The following is a 23,290-nucleotide window of genomic DNA, read 5'->3' as shown; positions in this document are numbered from 1 at the left end:
GAGGGCTGGCAATGTCAGCAATTACAGGGACACATCCTGCAACTGGTAAAACTTATTTTATGTGTTAGTTTGTAGGAGGAATAACAGGGGAACTGGACAATACAGAGGATGCTCCAGAAGTACAGTAATCCCAGCATTTACTAAAATACACATCAGCAAAGGAGACTTGTGCTCTTAAAAAGGGGTTGTTATTTGTCAGCATGAGCAACCCTAGCAAAATCAGGCATATTGTGTGGTAGGGTTGATCATGCTGAGTGCAACAGCAACTCTCTTGCAGCAATCAATGGTGTCATTTTAGAGAAATGTGTACTTTTATGTTATTGAGGTGCTCGGAGCACTGAGAGACTTGGCTAGCCCGTCTGGGCACCACTTCACCTCTCCCCCATCGTCACTACCTGTTCTGCACGGATTGACAGGGCTAGTTATCCTCACTGCTCAGACGCTTGGCCCTAAAATCTCACACGTGCTTCGGCGAGAGTACAATTAGCGCATGCACAGTTCAAATCTCAGGATGGGGCAGCAATTGTACTCGTTCCAGCACGTGTGAGATTTCGGGGACAGACATCGGAGCCCTGTCAATCCGTGCAGAACAGTGAGTGGTGAAGTGGTGCTCCAAGGGGCTAGCTAAGCTCTCAGTGCTCTGAGCACCTCATTAATATAAAACATCACAACACCTCTAATTGCTGCACTCAGAAGGATCAACCCTAGTCCACAGTGTAGCTGGTTTACCAAGATTGATTATGTTGAAATATGCGCTTTAAATAATTCTCTCCCCCCCCAACTGAGTGGGACCTGTTACTAGAAACTTAACTAAACTTAAAACCTACTCAGTGGCCGGTTCTGGCTCAATGGGTCACTGTATTTGTTCCTCGCATCTAAACTTCCATCATGGACGGATATAATGTGCACTGCTGTGCATGACCAAAGTCTATGCCGGAAGTTTACATGTGAGAATGTGGACCCACAGAGCTCAAGCTGAGCATCAGGGTGCGAATTTAAGTGGCAATTGGAAGATGGACAAGCCCTTTAAGTCACTTACTAGTTTGTGTAGGTAGTCCAGATACTTTGCAGGAACGCTGCCCAGAACGATGCAGGCACATCAATCATCGTATCTGGACAGCAGATCTTGTGGTCTAACCAGCGATCTGCCTCCCAGAAACAATGCCGCTGTATAAGAATGAGTGATCACAATAGCAATCCCTCATCCAGTGGAGGTGATCGCTGCATGTAAATGCAGGACTTCGTCTCCACTGAACGAGCAGCAGACTGTCGAGAAGGAACGCTTCCTTCCCGATAATCTGCTGCTAGTTGGCGCTTCTAAATCCACCTTTATAAAGCTACACTGTAGATTATCTGTGTCTACTGCACAACAAATGGGGTCAAGCCTACCTGGTCCATTGAGACATGTTTTCCGTGATAATCTAATCTTATTGGAACCTCAGCGGTAAATCTGAACTCCCTGCATAAGAAAAAGAGAACATTAGAGAAGTGGATGGATGTGAGGTGGACTAATATCAATGTGATATCGGATATGAGACACAGAAAGATGCCACACACCGGAAAAACACAGGCTGGTCGTCGAACGTGGAGACATCGCTCATGGAGTCATCATCAAACTCTGCAAAATTCATGTCCCCATTTCTCACCGGCTGATTCTGTCCAAGAAATGAAATCACAGGATTTCTTTCTTGGGAGTTCAGATGCTTTGGCAAAGTGCATGTGACGTCAGAACCCGGGGGTCTTTTAACTGAAAGAAAAAAAAATAATGCATAAAGATGAATCGACAAACAGCACTACAAACAGTCTGTGAAGGTTCTCATTTATCCAGGTCATGGTATATCTGTAAAGAATAAATCAAGGCAACTGGACGTACTGTAGATTTCTTGAAAACGTTTCACTTGTTCTTCCAACGAGCTTTCTCAATTCTGAGTGATTGTACAAAAATTCTGGGCATAAATATGTAACTGAATCCACATCTGGTAATTAGACCCAGCATTGGGTCAAAGGTGTTGATCCCATTATCCTAATTGGAGTCAGTAGGTGATAAAGACTTCCCAGAAAAAGGTGTCAAGACAGCATTGTATATGGCAGACAATAGATGTCTAACCCCCCCCCCCCCCCCCCCACCTCTATTCAAGCTTGGCTTCTCCATTTTTACGTAGATGGCCTCCTTCACGCCTCGTTTGTACCAATCAGCCTCCTTATCCAAAACACGTACTTGACTGTCTTCAAAGGTGTGACCTGTTCCTTTTAGATGTAAGTACACGGCTGAACCTTGACCAGAGGTTTTGGCTCTTCTATGCTGAGCCATACGCTGATGTAGTTGTTGTTTTGTTTCGCTGATATACAGTTCTGAGCATTGCTCATTGCACCGGACTGCGTACACAATGTTGTCCATCTTGTGTTTAAGCGTTGGGTCTTTGGGGTGAACCAGTTGTTGCCTCAGTGTGTTGCTGGGTTTAAAGCAAACAGGAATGTGATGTTTATTAAAAATGAACAGAGGTGGTCGGGTTAGACATCTATTGTCTGCCACATACAATGCTGTCTTGACACCTTTTTCACCTACTGACTCCAATTAGGATAATGGAATCAACACCTTTGACCCAATGCTGGGTATAATTACCAGATGTGGATTCAGTTACATATTTATTCCCCGAATTTTTGTACAATCACTCAGAATTGAGAAAGCTCGTTGGAAGAACGAGTGAAATGTTTTCAAGAAATCTACAGTACGTCCAGTTGCCTTGATTTATTCTTTACAGATAGCACTACAAACAGAAAAAATATATATGCGATTACTGATTAGACTAGCAAAACGTAAAAAAACGAGATTTTTGTATAACTTACCAGTAAAATCTCTTTCTCGCTCTTTCCTTGGGGGACACAGAAGACCTTGGGTATAGCTCATCTCCATAGGAGGCGTGACACTAAGTGAAGACTGTTAAGCCCCTCCTCCACAGCTATACCCTCAGCCTGGAGAGAGAGACTGCCAGTTGCGTGTCCAAGCAGTGAGAAAAGGCAAAGTCCAACAAGGAACCAACAAGCCAACTACCCAACGGGTAACAAAAACTTGGAAACAGTACAGAGAAAAACAATGAATGGGTGGGTGCTGTGTCCCCCAAGGAAAGAGCGAGAAAGAGATTTTACTGGTAAGTTATACAAAAATCTCGTTTTCTCGCCCAGTTTCCTTGGGGGACACAGAAGACCTTGGGACGTTCAAAAGCAGTCCAAAAGGGGGAGGGACCACAGCACCAAGGTGAAGCACCCGAAAGGCATCAATGAACCGCCGCCCGCAAACCCAGGCGGGGCAGGCAGCATCTGCCAAAGTCAGAGTATGCACCCTGTAGAACTTGTCAAGGCGTGCAAGGTAGACCTGTGGCCGCCTTGCCCAAATGCATGGCCGAAGCCCAATGCCTCCGGCCCAGGAGGCACCGACCGCTCTGGTGAAATGAACGGTGACACCAAGACAGAACCCTGCCCTAGGTGCGGGAACCTCAGCAATAGCCAATCTGAGCAAGCGGAGGACAACCACCCTGGAGTCCGTCAACCCTATGCACAGACCTCCTGGAAACCCAAGAGGCCGAACATCTACAAGAGTCGGAGATCTCCAAGGAAAAAAACGGCAAGGCCCAAACAACGTCCAAATAGGTGAGGTGTTGAAGCGAAAGGCAAACACCACCTTCAGAAGGAAGGAAGGAAGGAACGAACGAACGAAGAAAAACGGGATGTAGAACAGCCCTGTCCTGGAAAAGACAGAAGGCTCGTAACAAAAGAAGGGCCATTCCGGCACCCGTCAGAGAAACGACTGATACAGAACACAACCGTACCGGACAGAGGGGGTAGAGAGAACCTCTGTAACGGCCCCAAGGACAAGATTGGAGCGCCGAGAGCTCAGTATATAGTCCCAGGGCGGTACCGAAGGACAGTACAGAGGAACCAAAGAGCCACTCCGAGGAAGGAGGTCTTGGCAGGCCCAGAGGGCCGGGAACGCTGGAAGAGGAAGAACAGCGCCGACACTAGACACCCCAAGTAAACGACAGAACCATGGGGAGAGAAATTCAGAGTGGGGAATGCACAGCTCCCCACAGAACCCCATACAAAAAAACCCCAAGCCTTACGACAGATCCTGGACGAAACACAGCCAGGAGTGGACAGTAGCGAACCCGCTGGAGTCGCCTGGCAAGCGGGCGAAAACCCAATGTGATCAGGCGCAGACCAGTAACACGGGCAGAAGGGTCGACAAAACTAGCCCCGTCGGCCCTCGAACAACGTTGTCCCGTATCCACCCGAGTGGGGGAGCAGAGGACAGATGGAAAAAACCCAAAGGATCCGCCAGATACCAGGAGAAGACAGGCAAAAGTCCATGCTGATGTAACCACGTTGTACAGCCCCGGTGTGGGAGATCAAAGGACAATCTGGATCGAAAAAGGTAGTCCCCCCAAGTTATCAAGAAGGCAAGTCTACAGCAGGACCATGCAATCTGCACTCAGCGGGAGGACAGCACGCGGTAGACTCAGTAAATAGGCACACAGCTAATACAGCCAGTGTGAACCAGGGAGACAGCACGAGGCCAAAAGGAACACCGGAACCATCCACATGAACAACCATGCTCTCCCCAGAGGGGAGGACAGTGAAAGAACAGCCTCTGAAGTCCGGCGGGAAGCCACATCGGAGTGATCCGTACCGAGCGGGAGCCAAACAAAGCCGGCGAGATAAGGCAGCGGAGACAGAGGCCGGCATAACACCCTCCAACCGAAAGGAGGAGGGGAGGGCAACAGGGAAGCCATAGGCCAGCTGAAAAGCAGAACCCGCTACACTGAGAGACGCCCGGTCCACCGCCTCGCAGAAGGCGAATACCTTGGCGAACCCAAGGCGGAGGTCCTCCGGACCTGGGTAATCGAGCACCCAAGAGAAGTTGGGTGACCTTCCAGAGAATAGCAGCCCGAACCTGGCAGCAGATCAGACAGAAGCGCAGAGGCGCCAAGACGAAGGACTCATACCACACTGCATCCGAAGAGGAGGAAATTGCAGCAGGCAAGGGAATCGCAGTCCTGTACGAGCCAACGAAGCATTCGAGAGGCGCTGCAGACAACAGCACTCTCGAGCATGTGACCACTAGCGCAGGGGAACAATGCCGCGGGAGAACGAATGGGTACGCATCTAGGGACCACGAACACACCCCGGGCGGAAGGGCCACGAAAGGAATGAGTACCACCCAGCCAGGTGCAGTAGCGAACAAGTAGAGCCCGTCTACTGATAAAAAAGGTAGGTACCTTGAATACATTGGGCATTCATCTGCTGTTTGTTGGACACCACCTCAGGCCCACACAGTTGGACCGAATGAGCTCCTTAGAGAATAGTGCAAGGCTTGCTGGAAGCACCATATCCCAAGAGAAAAAAGTACATCTCAGGATAAAGGGGGGCATACGGACGAGCAGCCCCGTAAGCAGTGAGAAGGCCAACCCACCAATGGGAGGAGAAGGCATACACGGCCCAAACAACGGATAGAGCGCACAAGAAAGTCCGCCCACTGCAAAAATAGTCACTCAGCGAAGAATCAGCCAGAGTCCAACCGTAGCAATGGAAGTGCAAAGTGCAACCCGAAAGGTAGTCATGCACAAGACTAGCACGGCATGCGATGGAACGCAAACAGTCCGCCCAGAAAAGGGGGAAAATGTACCTGGCAACCACTGCAGAGGCCTGCCCAAAAAAAGGGGGGGATGCCAAGGCCAGAACCTACTCCGGAAAGGTAGGACATACCATACTCCGCCCAGAAGGGGGCCATGCCCATGGCCGCACATATCCAGCAGAACGCAGGAAGGTCCACTTTAGTGAAAGGGGGCATGCACAGGTTATTCTATCATTAAGTGATTGTGCAAAAAAAATCCACCCAACACCGAATGTCGTGAGAGTGCACCACTCCTCCAATGACGGGGGACGTGTACCAGTCCAGCACAGCATAAACAAGGACAGCCGTGGATCGTGTGAGCGTGCAAAATGCCGCCCATGGAATAATGGGGGGTTAAGCACAAGACCAGCACCGTATCCAATGGAAGTGCCAGCATTCCACCCAAGTTAGAGGGCAGGCTCCTGACCGGCAACGCATCCAGTGAGTGCAGTATTCCGCCCAGAAAAGGGGGTCATGCACATGGCCAGCCACGCATCCAGTGAGAGCGCCGCCATGGATGAGAGTGCACGTATGTCGCCTGAGGAAAGGAGACATGTCCATGGCCGGCAGCGAATCCAGTGAGAGTGCGGCACACCACCTACGGAAGGGGGGGTGGTCATGCAGATGGCCTGCAACGGATCCAGTGAGAGTGCAGTGTACCTATGAAAGGGGTTCACGCACACGGCCGGCACCGTATCCGGTGAAAGTGCAGTATTCCGCCTATGGAAGGTTTCATGCACATGGCCGGCAGCGAATCCAGTGTTCCGCCCATGGAAGGGGAACGTGCACAAGGCCGGCACCGTAACCGGGGAAAGTGCAGTACACCTCCTTATCCGGGGAGAGTGCAGTAGACCTCTCATGGAAGGGGTTCATGCACATGGCCAGCACCGTATCCGGTAAGAGTGCAATATTCCACTTATGGAAGGGTTCATGCACAAAGCCGGCAGCGAATCCAGTGAGTGCAGCGTCCCGCCTGTGGAAGGGGGTCGTGCATATGGCCAACACAGCATCCGGCGAGAGTGCAGCAGTCCGCCTAGAAAAGGGGGATCATGCATGAGGCCAGGCCGCAGCCAGGGAGAGTGCAGTATTCCGCCTAGGAAGGAGGGTCATGCACCTGCAGCCACCAGAACTGGAGTGGGTGACGAAGTCTGGTCAGAAAAAAATCTGCATGCACTTGGCCAGCGCCGAATCCCGGGCGAGGGCAAGAAAAAACCGCCTGGGAGGCGCCGCGGCCGGGGAACACGACACACCGCCTAAGAGAGGGGGGCATGCATACAGACAGCAGTACTGAATGATGAGGCTCCCGCATCCTGCGCAGCCCACAAGTCCAGTTATTTAAAACAAAATAATAGTATTTTTTTTTTTTTTTTTTTTTTTATTATTATTATTATTTCTATTATCATTATTATTTATTTATTAATATTACAGCCTCCCTGAGGCAGAAAGGGGGCCACCATACAGGGGCACAGGTCGTACAGGCCCTCAGGAGCCGGCCAGTACCCCAAGGGTTAACCGGCATCTGGCCTGGGGGCGGCGCAGCGAACCCCTGGGGGTGGGGGAACCTCCAGGCGGGAAGAATCCGCGCCTGGAGAGTTCCCGCCCCCCCCCCCCAGAGGCCAGAATGTTGCGGCCTAGCAGGCCGTGAAGCCGGGGCCTAAATTTTTGCGTCGCCCGGCTGACCGGGGCCGCAAGTATTTAAAGTATCGGCCGGGCCTAAGCCGGCCGCGGGAGCACCCGTACCGGTCGCGGGTGCCCAACCCGAGCGCCGGAAGTGCGCAGCAGGCCGCTAAACAAACTATGCAGCGCCCCGGCCGGCCGCGCCGCCATGGATGAGAGAATGCACCGACGGCCGGCCGGGACCCGTTGGAACACAGCGCTATCCAATGCCGGCTGCGGGAGCCCACCCGGCAGCCGGGAGAATCAGGGACCCGAGAGGAGCGTGAGGTGCGGCCCAGTAGGCCGCGATGTCTGGGCCCAAAGTTGCGGCGTCCGGCCAACCGGACGGATGGTCGGCCGGCCCAGTTATAGCATAGTGCGCACATGCAATGCAGACCGCGGGTGCTCACCCCGCGGCCCGGAAAAGTCAGGGGCCCGAGGAAAGAGCACCGGATGGTGCGGGCCAGCAGGCCGCGAAGCCTGGACTAAATTGTGGCTGCGCCCAGGATTACCCATGCCGTCAGGAGCGGCAGCAGGTCCTGAGCAGCGCACCGGTAAGCGCCCCCTCTTCGGTATGATCTATGGCGGGAGAGAGAGGGAGCAGATTGCCGCCTTGCGGCACCCCAGGGACCACCCTAGGTCCAGCAGGGCCACCCTATAGCCACTCTGCTATAAGAGACAAACATATTAAAACTGTCTTAGGTAAAGCAATGGGTAATGCCTAAACCTTGCACCTCTCCGCTCTCGGATAGGCTACCAGTATGGGGGGTCAGTCACGCAGGAGACCGGGGAGGGAGGGGACGTAGGGCTGGAGAAGCCACTCTCTCACCACAGATGTCTTCGCCCTCGGTCCGTTCCAGCAGGGTCGCCCCTTCAGCTACTGGCACCGTAGTGGCAGGACGCTGGAAGAGGGGCTTGGCGTGCGGGCGACCCTTGCGCTGGCGGGATGCAGGGGAGCTGGGCTGCCCTGGTCCACCTTGCCTTCTGTGGGGGAGGCAGCAGTGCGGATGACCGGCACTGGCGCAGCTCAACCCCGGGAGAAACAGAGAGGTCTAGTGCGTCTCTGTTGTCCCGTATTCTGGAACAAAAAGAAAAGAAAAAGTAAAAATCAAAAATTTTAAAAACAACAAAGGAGAAAAGAGCCCTGCAGAGCAGGGAGTGTCTTGCCTCCTTGGACACTAAGCAAAAACTGGCAGTCTCTCTCTCCAGGCTGAGGGTATAGCTGTGGAGGAGGGGCTTAACAGTTTTCACTTAGTGTCACGCCTCCTAGGGAGATGAGCTATACCCAAGGTCTTCTGTGTCCCCCAAGGAAACTGGGCGAGAAAAAAAAAATATTCTACTATAATACTGCTCCTATGTACAAGAATATAACTACTATAATACTGCTCCTATGTACAAGAATATAACTACTATAATACTGCTCCTATGTACAAGAATATAACTACTATAATACTGCTCCTATGTACAGGAATATAACTACTATAATACTGCTCCTATGTACAAGAATATAACTGCTATAATACTGCTCCTATGTACAAGAATATAACTACTATAATACTGCTCCTATGTACAAGAATATAACTACTATAATACTGCTCCTATGTACAAGAATATAACTGCTATAATACTGCTCCTATGTACAAGAATATAACTGCTATAATACTGCTCCTATATACAGGAATATAACTACTATAATACTACCTCCTATGTACAAGAATATAACTACTATAATACTGCTCCTATGTACAGGAATATAACTACTATAATACTACCTCCTATGTACAAGAATATAACTACTATAATACTGCTCCTATGTACAAGAATATAACTACTATAATACTGCCTCCTATGTACAGGAATATAACTACTATAATAATGCTCCTATGTACAGGAATATAACTACTATAATACTGCCTCCTATGTACAGGAATATAACTGCTATAATACTGCCTCCTATGTACAGGAATATAACTACTATAATAATGCTCCTATGTACAGGAATATAACTACTATAATACTGCTCCTATGTACAAGAATATAACTACTATAATACTGCTCCTATGTACAGTAATATAACTGCTATAATACTGCTCCTATGTACAGTAAAACAGATGGTTTACATACATTTAAAGGCTCTCAGATGATACTGGTAATTACTGATGATATGGATGCCATATTGTCAACGCTCTGTCTTTGCAAGAAATAACTGTGCAGCTTGATGTTATGGTGACGTTGAACATACCTTCAGGGTCTGGAGTCACCAATATTTCCACTTCTGCAGAAAGACTTGTGAAGAAATCTTTAAAAAAAAACAAGGCATCCTAAACAAGAAAAGAAATGTAGTCACAGCTCCGCCCACTTCACTTACACTGACAAAATGCAGAACAGCAGCTATAAGTATGGCTTTAAAGGGCAAATCCACCATAAACTTGTTTCTGTCTTCAATAAACCTTAAAACAGAAACATCAAGACCATCAGGGAGCGATTATAAAACAGACCTGCATAATAGTTATTTTGTAAGTTATGGATGCAAACGGAGGACCTTGTAAATAATGCTCAGGACAGGGCCACACCCTGCATATCCTGTGCTAGAAGGAAAAGGTATTCACAGAGAAAGTTATTTAATGTGGCCTCCATTAATTCAGAAAATCTGGTAATCTGTCACCTGTTCACTGCAAAGACGTGAACTATAACGCGCTAAACTGAGCAGAGCAAAAAATAACTGTAGAACCGCTTAAAAGACTATATCCACCTCTGAACAGCAGTACACATTTAATGTATTATATTCCAGAGCTGCACTCACTATTCTGCTGGTGCAGTCACTGTGTACATACATTACTTATCCTGTACTGACCCTGAGTTACATCCTGTATTATACTCCAGAGCTGCACTCACTATTCTGCTGGTGCAGTCACTGTGTACATACATTACTTATCCTGTACTGATCCTCAGTTACATCCTGCATTATACTCCAGAGCTGCACTCACTATTCTGCTGGGGCAGTCACTGTGTACATACATTACTTATCCTGTACTGATCCTCAGTTACATCCTGCATTATACTCCAGAGCTGCACTCACTATTCTGCTGGGGCAGTCACTGTGTACATACATTACTTATCCTGTACTGATCCTCAGTTACATCCTGCATTATACTCCAGAGCTGCACTCACTATTCTGCTGGGGCAGTCACTGTGTACATACATTACTTATCCTGTACTGATCCTCAGTTACATCCTGCATCATAGGCGTGCGCAGCCTATTGCATTAGGGTGTGCACCCTAAAGCACAAACACACACCACGCACGCGTGTATATATATATGCGTGCCACGCGCGCGCGCGCGTGTGTATATATATATATATATATATATATATTACACATACACACACACACACACACACACACACACACTTTGGATCAAAATGGCTCATACACTCAGCCGGCTTCAGTTTCGCTACTGCGCATGCGCCCGCCAGCCTTACATACTAGTGCAGTTAAAGAAGATGCCGGGCGCATGCGCAGTAGCGAAACTGAAGCAGGCTGAGTGTACGAGCCAGAGGCGGGATCACTCTACAGCAGCCCTTTACTGCGCATGCGGGCTGGGAGCGCGGTACCGGCACTGAGATCCGGCATGTCAATAAAGGCGGCCGGAGGCGGGGAGAGCAGGATTGGAGACGCCTAGGCCGCTGCCCCCTTGACTTAAAACCTGACTTGAAGCAGGGGGCAGCGACTGAATAAAACATTGATTTCTCCAGGAGGCTAAATGCGGCTAAACAATGAAAAAGTGCATTAGGAAACTACTATGCAGCACTATAAGGTACTACATACTAGTACATACTTTGCACAAGTTTATTATTTACAACTTAAAGGGAACCTCAATAGTATTAACAGCTTAATAAGCGATTTTTTGGTGTCGGGTTCCCTTTAAGTTGTAAATAATAAACTTGTGCAAAGTATGTACTAGTATGTATACTACTATCTAATAATCCACAATCATTATCTATCACTTGAAACTTCACTAACTTACTGGGGACAGTCAGGACTCCTCTCCAGACTTTTTCTTTTTACTGTGGCAGACTGCTGGGCCGCTGGCAGTGCACAAAAGAAGATCAGAAATTGAATCCATTCACTACTGGCCTACTGGGCGCGGGCAGGCAGGCTCCCGCTCTTCACATTCAAAATAGGCAGCCGGCGGCAGCGTAACGTGACGTCACTCACTCTGTCACGCTGCACGCGCATGCTCCTCCCACTTTAGAAGCAGGCGGAGCAGGCGCGTGACGTCGGAGTGAGTGACGTTACGTTAGGCCGCCGGGAGACTTGAGACAAGGAGGAGGCGGAGCACAGCACAGCGGAGCAGTGGGGGTGGAGTCTGGACTGGATGCATTAGTGGATAATCCGATTACACTGATGAGACCAGCATCCAGACCAGCAGTATGTAGTTTAGTATGTCACACTCTCTGTCTCTGACATGATGATGAAGCAGCTGTGCGGCGCACTGCGGTCGGACACTAGTGCGTGGCGGCTGGCAGGCAGTGCAGGAGGCGGAGCACAGGGGTGTGATTAGGGTGTGCCCAGGCACACCCGGCACACCCCGTGCGCACGCCTATGTCCTGCATTATACTCCAGAGCTGCACTAAGTGGGTGAAAGTGTCACAAAAGTCAAACCCTCATTGATCATAAGTGATGGTGTGACTAGAATGCGCCCTCTAGTGGAGACCTCTCCAATCTGCAGGGTTCACCTGGTCAATGTTGAGGCGGAGCGGCATGAGCGTCACTCGCAGACAGCATTCTTGTGGGGAATGGGAAGACTCTGGTCGCACATGTAAGGCTTTGACTGTGAGCTGGAAAAAAAATAAGATTTTTGTGAGGAGACGTGGTCTGTCCTCATGTAATAAAACATCTGGAACATCGCACAAAAGCAGAATTTCTAGGCAGTGGAAGAACATGTGTTTCCCTGTGAAGTCCGGCCAAGTGTTACTCAGATGTGAGCCATTCCCTGCTAGACGGCGCAAATGTTACACAAGATGTGCGATCACTGAATTTTTGTGCTTAAAAGGGGTTTAGAAGAGTCGGAAATTTGTCTTCTAGGAGCAGCACCGCTCTCCTCCTTGGGCAAGGGTCCATTCACACGTCCGCATCCGCTCCGCAATTTTGTGGTACGGGTGCAGACCCATTCATTTTCAATGGGGCCGGAATGTGCTGTCCGCAAAAAAATTTAATAAATAGAACATGTCCTATTCTTGTCCGCAATTTCTATTATAGTGCCGGCGATGTGCGGTCCGCAAATTGCATAATGCACATTGCCAGTGTCCATGTTTTGCGGATCCGCAGAACACTTACAGATGTGCGAATGGCCCCTTACGTGTGATACAGTGTCTCAGTCCCCTCTATATTAACAGCTCCTGGACACGAGCGTTCTCCGAGGCGGAGAGACGATCCCATGCTGCGGCCGCCAATCAGCCACTGTTCCCCAGATCCTGTTCTGGCTTGACGTGCTAGAGATGCCAGGTGCGTCCCACCCAGCCGTTAAATGGTTAAGGCAGGTCACCATTTGGCCTTAACAGTAAGGACCAGAGCAGCATGGCAATGGGGGAATCAGTGAGGGCGAGTATGCCTCTAGATCAGGGGTGGCCAACCTTACAGACACAAAGAGACAAAAAACAACAACTTATGACTACCAGGAGCCACAAGCTATACATTTACACACAAGTTGCTGTATTTTTCGCCTTACAAGATGCACCTAGGTTTTAACAAAGAAAAAAAAGAGAAAATACAAATATTTTTCATCTAATCTGAGGTCTGATAAAAATATTTTTCTTATTTTTCATTAGCAGAGAAAAAAAAAAAAATTCATCAGACCTCAGATCAGACTCCTACATCAGATCCCCAATCCTCATCTGACCTAAAATAAGATCCCCAAACCTCATTAGACCTCCAACTCAGACCCCCAAAGCTCTGATCAGACAACACTATTCAGACTCCCAGTGTCAAACCATCTGTGCTCAGACCTGACCAACCCATGCTCAATCAAGACGCCCCTATGCTCAGATCTGCCCCAATGCTCAAATCTGAACCCCAATGCTCAGACCCCCCCCCCCCCAGACCCCCATTGCTCAGATCAGGACCCCCCATGCTCAGCTCAGACCCCCATTACCCAGATCAGGACCCCCCACAATCCCCCCCCCCCCCCCCCATGCTCAGATCAGAACTTCCCATTCTTAGATCAGACCCCCATGCTCAGTTCTATAATATAAAAATCTCTTCCTTCTCCTGATCAGACACTGGGCTCCTGCTCGGGCACCTGCTACCCTGAAAGTCTGACACGCTCTTCCATGTACTACGTTCCCACACTGTGTGCATCAGGACATAGTGGAGAGTGAGCTGGAGCTGCAAGTAGCAACAGTTCCCAATCAGGAAAATAGATCTGAGCCTGGGGTGGAGAGTGAGCCGGCCTGACTGCTTCCTGGCTCCACAGCTAGAGCCGCACTTTAAGAAGCAAAGAGCCACATGCGGCTCAAGAGCCACAGGTTGGCCACCCCTGCTCTAGATAGTCTGACACGGCCTGCAAGGACGGAACTCGGCACAATGACTCCACTTCCAGGAGGAATAAGAGAGGAATGCCGTCACTTTCCAATTGAACCACGTTTTCCTCAATCTCTCTCTAGAGGTGGTCGTACGTATTTCACACATTTGCAAACAAACACCACTCCGTCCCCAGTCATGTGACAGGCAGTATTTGGCGCTTCTTGCAACGGTGTGACATCTACTAATCATATGGGCTACTCTGGTCACCTCCCTTCTCAGACAGAACAAGATGGAGGGGGTGGGATACTGAGTGCCTGTGTCCTGCTGACGTTCCGGGGCTACCAGTAGAGGATCGGAGGACAGAAGACGCGCCGGATAGCGGCACTGAAACATCTCTTCGTGAGCGCACAACCCCTTTAAGGGATCTCAGCTGCTAGAGATGTCTGGCAGCAGCTCAATCCCCCGTATCCATTCACAACAGATGCATCCTCAGCCGAGCATGCAAGTGTAGGGGGAGGGGTTAGGAGAGCCAGACATGCTTTTGGGCAGAGGCTATCTAATGTGTCTGGCTGCACAAGAGGTGCTGTAGCTGGAGGAATAAGTGAGGTTCAGTAATAGCTGGAGGCCGTGAGGCCCGCTCCGCTCACGGCAGCTGCGTCCTGTAAGCTGCAATTCAAGATAAACAAGGAAATCACTTTCATACATCTAAACCTTGTGGTTAAAGACCTGCAATATATTAGACACAGATGCAAATATCAGCACTTCCCCCGCAATGTGTCCCGGGTCAGAGCTAATCTGCTGCTTACTGAGCGTCTGATTTATCTGCGGGGTGGATGTGGTCAGTCTAGATCTAAAAGACTACTGGAAATACATCCTTCCTGCATCAGCGCCACCTAGTGACCAGAGGAGTGACTGCTGGTGGAGCTTCTTGGGACGTGCACATTACTGCGCCTCTACAGCTCCTGTGCAGATAAAGCAGCTGTAGTCACCCACACTGGACCTACACCATCAGCTCAGTATGGGGGAGTGCGCCCAGAGGAATGGAGGATGCCCTGCTGGACAAACCCTTTAATATCCTGCCATTTAGTAAGATTCTCTTGGACAGCCGATCCGTGAGCAACTGTGGATGCAAAGAAACCTCATTAGAGTTGCCATTTACCATAGGTGTCAGAGGTCCCCTCTGCAGCGAGAGCCCCAAGAGGCAAGGTTTAGACAACGAGATGTTGCAATGCTGAGAATGACGGGGCCACGACGCTGATTGAGCACTGCGTCCCCCTCTAAGGCTACTTTCACACCTGCGTTCGGTGCGGATCCGTCTTGTATCTGCACCGACGGATCCGCACCGATAATGCAAACGCTTGTATCCGTTCAGAACTGATCCGTTCGCATTATTCTTTAAAAAAAATAAGTCTAAATCAAAACGGATTTGTCCTGGCTTACATTGAAAGTCAATGGGGGACGGATCCGTTTCCAATTGCAGCATATTGTGTCAGTGAAAACGGATCCGTACCCATTGACTTACATTGTAAGTCAGGACAGATCCGTTTTGGTGTCCGCCTGGTGATGCGGAGCCAAACGCTGCAAGCTGCATTTTAATGTCCGCCTCCAGAGCGCAGCGGAGGCAAACTGATGCATTCTGAGCAGATCTTTATCCATTCAGAATGCATCGGGGCTGAACTGATCCGTTCAGGGCCGCTTGTCAGAGCTCCGACACGGATCTCACAAGCAGACCCAGAAACGCCAGTGTGAAAGTAGCCTAAGTTTTTCCTGCACAGTGGTGAGTAAATGGAGTTGGCTGCAGTTCTCTGTGGGTGGCCGGGTGTCTCTGTGCAAGGAAAACTTAGAAGGGCATGCAGTGCATTGCGGCCCCTTCATTCACAGGACTTGAACATCTCTTTGCATGGTCTAAACCTCGTCTCTTGGGGCCCTCGCTGCAAACGAGACCTCATACATATATGGCAGACGGCAATCATGTTCCTTTTCATCCACCAGACCACAGTTACTCAGAGATCTCCTATGCCATATGCAATACCCCTTTAAGGGACCCTACCTGTGGCAGCATGATGGCCTTACCATATTAGAATGGGCTTTTCTTGGCATCTCCTTGCTGCTGTACAGGTGAAGGAACTTGTTCATCTGAGAAGAGGCCAAGCGATCCCTAATCTCCAGGTCCTGGACGATGAACACCTGGCGTGATACTGGCTGTTCGGAAAGTGTACGTTCCACTATCTCATCAGCCTGTGGGTAAACTTCATGCTGGAACTTAACCTGTGCACACAGAAAGCATGGCTGTTAAAAGGTAAAAGGCATTAAAAGGGGTTGTCTAGATTTAAAGTGTCTGGTGGGTTAGGGTCCAAACCTTGGGACCCACAGTGATCATGAGAACTGAGATCTTGTGTTCTCGCCTGTATCCATCAAGCTGGTCCAAGCATGGATGCTGCTCCATTCATCTCTAGGGAACTAACGGAGATAAGCCAAGTGCTGTATTGTCCCACAGATAGACAGGCCGCCATTGCTCCATTCATAGGTAACAAAAGGACGCCCTTCTTCATGGTCAGTGGCCGTCCTAGCTGTCACACCCTTATATCACCTACACTGTAGGCAGGGGTTAGGTTTACATCTTGGGACAAGCCTTTTGAAGAAAGCTGCAGTGGATCTAGTGACACGATGCCTCTTGGCCATATGGCAACGAAACTTACAGACAGCACCCGAAACCTGTGCAAATGCACCCAGTGAGATATGTAGGGCTGCAACGATTAATCGATAACTGGATTCGTTGTCGACGAATCCAGTTATCGAATAATCGCCGATTCGTTGCTATGCGGGCGGGCGGTTTACTTTAAGTCACTGCATCTTTATTTTATTTTACCTTACAATGACGCTCCAGTAACAACTAACAGGCAGAGCGGGCGGCGACGTAACGTCACTTACTCACGTGACGCGCCTGCTCCGCCTCCTTCATTCATAAAGTGGGCGGAGCAGGTGCGTCACGTGAGTAAGTGACGTTACGCCGCCCTCCGCTCTGCCTGTTAGTGGTTACTGGAGCGTTACGATTGTAAGGTAAAATAAAGATGCAGTGAGTGATTAGTCTGCTGTGAGCAGCAGGGCCGGGGCTGTTATGGGGAGGGGGGATCTGTGCACTATTATGGGGAGGGGGGGGGATCTGTGCACTGTTATGGGGGGGGGGGATCTGTGCACTGTTATGGGGAGGGGGGGGGAGATCTGTGCACTGTTATGGGGAGGGGGGGGGGAGATCTGTGCACTGTTATGGGGAGGGGGGGAGATCTGTGCACTGTTATGGGGAGGGGGGGGGGATCTGTGCACTGTTATGGGGGGGGGGGGGATCTGTGCACTGTTATGGGGAGGGGGGGGATCTGTGCACTGTTATGGGGAGGGGGGGGGGGAGAGCTGTGCACTGTTATGGGGAGGGGGGGGGAGATCTGTGCACTGTTATGGGGAGGGGGGGGGAGATCTGTGCACTGTTATGGGGAGGGGGGGGAGATCTGTGCACTGTTATGGGGAGGGGGGGGGGGGGGGGGAGATCTGTGCACTGTTATGGGGAGGGGGGATCTGTGCACTGTTATGCCCATAACAGTGCACAGATCCCTCTCCATAACAGCGCCACCCACAGATAAACATGTGTGCCATTTAATATTCTATCTAGTTTAATACACCCGAGACATAGATCTAGGTGCCATTACTTATTTAATTGCGCGTATTCCGCTTTTTCAAGGCACGCCTGTTTATTATCTATGTATAATCGTGGCAGCCTTTTACATGGTTGGTATGTTGCACGGTCCATTAATATCATAGCAGGCCTTCATTGAGATATTCCCTCATAGGACAGTGTATTCTTAGAGCCATATTGATGTTACAATAATGATTCTGATGGACATTGTCTGGTAATGTGCCCCATGTATTTTTCTGTATCAAATTGCCATCGTGTCGTGTTGATTAATAAAGATTTCTATATATTTTATGATATTAATCCCATTGATCAGTTTCTGTGGTGCAATCTATGAGTGTTTTAGGATTAGGAGTAGGGATGAAACATCCGAAGTCGATTCACATAAAACTTCGGTCCAATACTGTATTAGAATGTACTGGCTCACATGAGCCGAAGTTATTACTTTATATAGTCTCACGAGACTTCGCGTAATAACATCATAGATTTTTATTTATTTTTTTACAGTTAAAATTAAACACATTTCCCGAACTCTGGTTTGGTTCCAAGTGTTGCCTTGGAACCAAACCAGAGTTCGGGAAGTGTAATTTTTACTGTAAAAAAATAAATTAAAAAAAATAAAAATGTAATAAACTATAAGTAACTATATAAAGTAATAATTTCGGCTCATCTAAGCCAATACATTCTAATACAGTATTGGACCGAAGTTTTATGAGAATCGACTTCGGATGTTATTACGCAAAGTCACACGAGACTTCACAAAGGCGCTCCTGCTCTGTACAGTATTGGAACAAAGTTTTATGCGAATCGACTTTGGATGTTTCATCTGAAGTCGATTCGCTCATCTCTAATTAGGAGGTTGTTGTAGATGTTGATGTTGCCTATGCAGTCTATCACATCAGCTTTCCTAGATTCCTGAAGGAATGTCCAGGGCTATACAGAAGCCGGATGACAACCCTCAGCAGAGCTGCTATGACAGATGGGTGGATATGTGCATTAGAATACATCGTCTTACCTTGGTCAGTTGGATCTCCATCAGAAAATCTTGATTCCTTCCCCGACCACCACGGACTAAACTGCTGGCTCTCCTCGTTGGTGTACTTGACGGTGAGCTGTGGGGGCTCCTGTGCACAAAAGAATCAATGATATATAGAAAATCTACTGCCTAGGTCAGGGATGGGAAAACTCGGCCCTCCAGCTGTTTTAAAACTACAAATCCCATCAAGCCCTGCTGTAGGCAGACTAGGAATGATGGGAGTTGTAGTTTTAAAACAACTGGAGAGTTGAGTTTGCCCATCCCTGGTCTAGGTCGTCTCTTCATTGTGGCATGACAGTCTTTAGTAGTACTAAAAGCCCCAGCAATACTGACTCACTACTTCCCACAGAACACATCTGATCTACCTAAACTAAGACACCGTTTGCTATGATCCCTGTGTCTATAATAGCCATGTCACCCTTGAAACAATGAGATTCTATTGCCCCAGTGCATTTAAAAGAAAAACATGAGTCTGCACAGGAGCTGCATGCAAAAAACGGTAGGATATTTTTAAAGACTATTTATACATTTGGTCATTTCTTAATCTACATTTTAAAAATAAAAGAAAACCGTATAACAGTGCACACAAATCAGGGCTGTGGAGTCCGAGTCGTTAGATTTTAGGAAGATGTTAGGTAGATTTTACTTTAGTCATGAACTATAGAGTCTAGACAGTTCAGCAGGTGTCTATGAACCTGCAGACCTGATGAGCTGAGAGCAGGAGTGACCCCCGGAGTGATAGGACTGAGCTCTGAGTGACAGTTTTTTGTGTTCTAAAGTTGTATCCAATACTGTAAATCTATATTTTATGTTCTAGCTAAATAGCTTGATAATTGTATCATAAGGGTCCATTCACATGTCCGCATCCGTTCTGCAATTTTGTGGAACGAGTGCGGACCCATTTATTTTTAGTAGGGCCGCAAAAGATGTGCATCCGCACTTCCGTTCCGCGACCCCAGAAAAAAATAGAACATGTCCTATTCTTGTCTGCAGCCACGGATATAGTGTCGGCCATGTGCGGTCCGCAAAATGCAGAACACACACTGCCGGTGTCCGTGTTTGTGAATGGACCCTAAGGGTGATAAAAAGCTTAAATTAAGTTATCGCTTAAACATGCGCCATGTATGAGAGAGTGGGAGTCGGGGAAATTGAGGAGTCGGGGCTTTGGCTTACCGACTCCACAGCCCTGCACACAATGCTTACATGTAATGTTTGGCCGGAGAACAAGGTGCAGCGTTTCCAAAGTCTTTGCCCCCATACAGATGCCATACTAGCGAGACCTCTTTTACCACATATCGGACGACAGGGACAGGAAAGTTAAGGGGGGCTTTGCTGGTGTCAGACTTTCTCCCAGGAGAGCTGAAATAGTTTTCCTTGATCAGAATGGCATCATCGACCAGCTTCCTCACCGCCGGCTCTCCATCTTTATCCTGAAATATAGACAAGGATCATACCTGCCCATCTCCCTACCCAGCACCCTGCTCGTCTGCACACAGCTCTGTCGGATGATGGACTATCGTCATACATGGTAAACAATAGCGCTGCTCACTTATTACAGGCGGGCTGTTACAATATACACTGATCACCATAACATTAAACCTAATTTTGCGTACAAGGCGTCTACACAGCAAGTTGCGATGCCTTGTGTGATCTGACGCCTTTTATTTCATAGCCAGCAGTGACTTTTTTGGCTCAACTTCTGTGCGATCGGAATGGACGCGTTCGGGTACATTCACACCAGCGTTAGTGTGATCCGGCAGGCAGTTCCATAGTCGGAGCTGCCTGCCAGATCCGCCGATCAGTGTGACAACTGACAGCATTTGTAGACTGCTCCGGGTGCGGATCCGTCTACAAATGCATTGCAAGAATGGATCCATCTCTACGCTTGTCATGTGGATGTATGGATCCGTCTTGCAGTCGTTTTCACAGTCCTTCAGTTGTTTTGCAATGCCGGATCCGGCACTTATGCAAGTCAATGGGAATTAATGCCGGATCCGGCATTTTGGACAGACATAATACCGCAGCATGCTGCGGTATTATGTCCGGCCAAAACGCCTGACAGTGACCGAACGGAAGGCATACTGATGCAAACTGAACGGATTTCTATCCATTCAGAATGCATGGGGATATGCCTGATCAGTTATTTTCCGGCATAGAGCCCTATTGACCGAACTCTATGCCGGAGAAGAATAACGCTAGTGTGCAAGTACCCTTAGGCTTCACCTCCACATGTATTAATAGGCCTTGGGCACCAAACTCATCGGTCCTCCAATTCTCCTTCCTTGGACCACTTTAGGGACTGTCCACTACATACCAGGTACACCCCACAAAACCAGCCGTTCTGGAGATGCTCTGACCAAGTCGTCTACACATCACAATATGGTCTTTCAGATCCTTACTCTTGGCCATTTTCCCTGCTTCCAACACATCAGCTTCAAAAACGGACTACTCACTTGCAGCTTAATAACTCCCCCCTTCCCACCCTCCCTGATAGGCGTCACAAGACAATAAATGCTGTTCACCTCACTAGGATGGTAAATCGCTTAATAATCAGTGGGGCTACAACCTCTGGGACCCCCTGGCAACCCTCAGAGTAAAGAACCCCCAGTGCTGTAGCATGGCATTCCCTTCTAATTTTTCCCTGCACAGCAGTGCCCATGACCACCTGGATGCGCAGGACCCCAGAGCTGGCCCCATTCACTTAAACTGGGCTGTGCTGCGGTTCCTTGCATGGCGAGTGGCTGGGCTTTGCTGTGAAGAGGATGAAACCATAGAGCGCTCTCAGGTCTGGTGGGGGTCCTGGGTATTGGACTGACACTGATCAAAGTGATTGCACATCCTAGTGAATAGCCCTTTAAGCAACTCACATTTCATTGTGCAAGTGCAATACTGATTTGGGGGATCATCTCCCAACAGAAGCCATGTAAACTTTCAATGGCAGTGACCCCTAGGTGAACTATTTCCTTACAATATAATCCAGTTGGAGAAAGAATCTTGATAAAGTTAGTGAACAACGTGAATATTTTACACCGACTAAACCTCAGATTTTTCTGAGATGTTCTGTCCCATCAAGAACACAAAAATGGCCTCCAGTAAAAGAGGGCGTACGTAATAGTGTGCATGCATTATACCAAGTGTAAAGGACCAGGATACGTACAGACACTGGCGTCTTGGGAGCGTACAGAATGCAGAAGTCATCGCTTTCGAGTGGAGCATCGAGAATGGCATCAGTGATAAGATGCGGGGCGGCCGTCGTGAACGTGGGGCTGGATTCTTCAGATAAAGTGCCACTTTCATCAGGAAACAGAAAAAGGTCTGAGCAAGGCGCCTTCTGCAGGTCTGACCGGCTCTCGGACACACCTAAGATATAAAGAAGTTCTGTTAAAGCGGCAAAACGAGGTCAGAGCCTGAAGACCGCAAATACCTTTTCCCGTGGCTGCATTACAACGATTCGTTATTATCGCTTTAAAGCGTCTAAAGTAACTCCGGAAAAAGTCTTGATAAAAGAATCTGATACGGTGGTTTGCTGTATACAGCTCCTGTGCAGACCTGCTTGTCCCCATGCAGTGCCGATGAGAGCAAGAAGGACACAGAGCTCAACCAAGCGCTGCCCACGTGGGAGGCTCAACACAAGTTTCTGACTGGTCACATGTTTAAAGGGGTTATCCAATTCTAAAAATGCCCCACACAATGACCAGGCCCCTCCTATAGATCATACTTACCTGGTGGACTTCCCTGTTGCGCGTGCAGGGATCCGGAGTGATGCGGGTGCCGGGTTAAGTATGATCTATAGGAGGGGCCCAGGCATTATGGGGGGCATTTTAGAACTGGATAACCCCTTTAAAGAGGATCCATCATCTTTCCTGACGTTTCTGTTTTAGTAACAACTGATCCCCATGAAATAATTTTCAAGCATCTTTGCTTAGAATGTGTATCATTCCAGGTGTTAACAGTTGGGGGGGGGGTCTGACATTGTCCACTCAGTACTGAGAGAATAGGGGCACACCCCTCGGACAAGGAGAATTTTAACGCACAGCTGTCAGTCAATCTATTCATATTCAGGTGGCTCTTTCTGGTGGCTATTGCAAAGAGCTGATTGGTGGGAGCGTCAATCTGATATTGATCAGCTATCCTGAGGATAGATTATCTAAAAACTGGAAAATCCCTTTAAGAATACAGTACACTATGTCTCCTTTAGGTTTATAAGGAAGGGACAAAAATGAAGTAAACATCTATAAACAGCCGATCAAAGGGTCCATCGTGGTGGAAGAGCTTCATGGCAAAGAGAAAATCGTCGACTGCCTCCCCTTACTACTATATGCCGTGTATTAGGAGTTACCATTCAGCTGGAATTCTGCTGGCACAGCATCCTGGTAAACGTCTGTGTCTTCCATGGCGTCGCTCATTAAATCGCGCAGAATCTGCTGTTCTTTCTCCGCCAGCATCGGGCCCCTGGAGCTGGATCCTGTAGAGGCGTCAGTCTGCAACATAACAAAAGCCTTTACCAGGACGCCTATCCTTAGAATCTCTGTGAGCGGCCCTATCAGAGTGCAAAATCTTAGCTAAATATAGGAATGGGCTATCAGGAAAACTCCTGTAGACAATGGAGACCCACACAGACCTCTGATCTCCAGAGTACATAAGGCTACTTTCAGAGTCGCGTTTTGGGCGGATCTGCAAAAACGGATCCGTTACAAAAATACAGACGGATGCATGCGGT

General features: G+C 48.8%; 1 protein-coding gene across 2 annotated transcripts in view; it reads right to left on the bottom strand.

The window, feature by feature from the left end:
- The window catches only part of ATG2B (autophagy related 2B), a 72,834-nt gene that overhangs the window by 11,410 nt on the left and 38,134 nt on the right, over positions 1-23,290 (bottom strand). For both annotated transcript variants that reach the window (XM_044272286.1, XM_044272288.1), the window contains exons 29-37: positions 22,910-23,051; positions 21,728-21,930; positions 19,774-20,000; positions 18,550-18,658; positions 15,923-16,117; positions 12,064-12,165; positions 9,567-9,645; positions 1,558-1,747; positions 1,390-1,459 (exon numbers count right to left, since the gene is read on the bottom strand). In XM_044272286.1, coding sequence (XP_044128221.1) covers positions 1,390-1,459; positions 1,558-1,747; positions 9,567-9,645; positions 12,064-12,165; positions 15,923-16,117; positions 18,550-18,658; positions 19,774-20,000; positions 21,728-21,930; positions 22,910-23,051 — 1,317 coding nt within the window. The remainder of the gene's footprint in view (positions 1-1,389; positions 1,460-1,557; positions 1,748-9,566; positions 9,646-12,063; positions 12,166-15,922; positions 16,118-18,549; positions 18,659-19,773; positions 20,001-21,727; positions 21,931-22,909; positions 23,052-23,290) is intronic.

The sequence above is a fragment of the Bufo gargarizans genome, chromosome 11 (assembly GCF_014858855.1).
Source record: "Bufo gargarizans isolate SCDJY-AF-19 chromosome 11, ASM1485885v1, whole genome shotgun sequence".
NCBI classification, from domain to species: Eukaryota; Metazoa; Chordata; class Amphibia; order Anura; family Bufonidae; genus Bufo; species Bufo gargarizans.
This window is presented reverse-complemented; position numbering and strand designations above follow the sequence as displayed.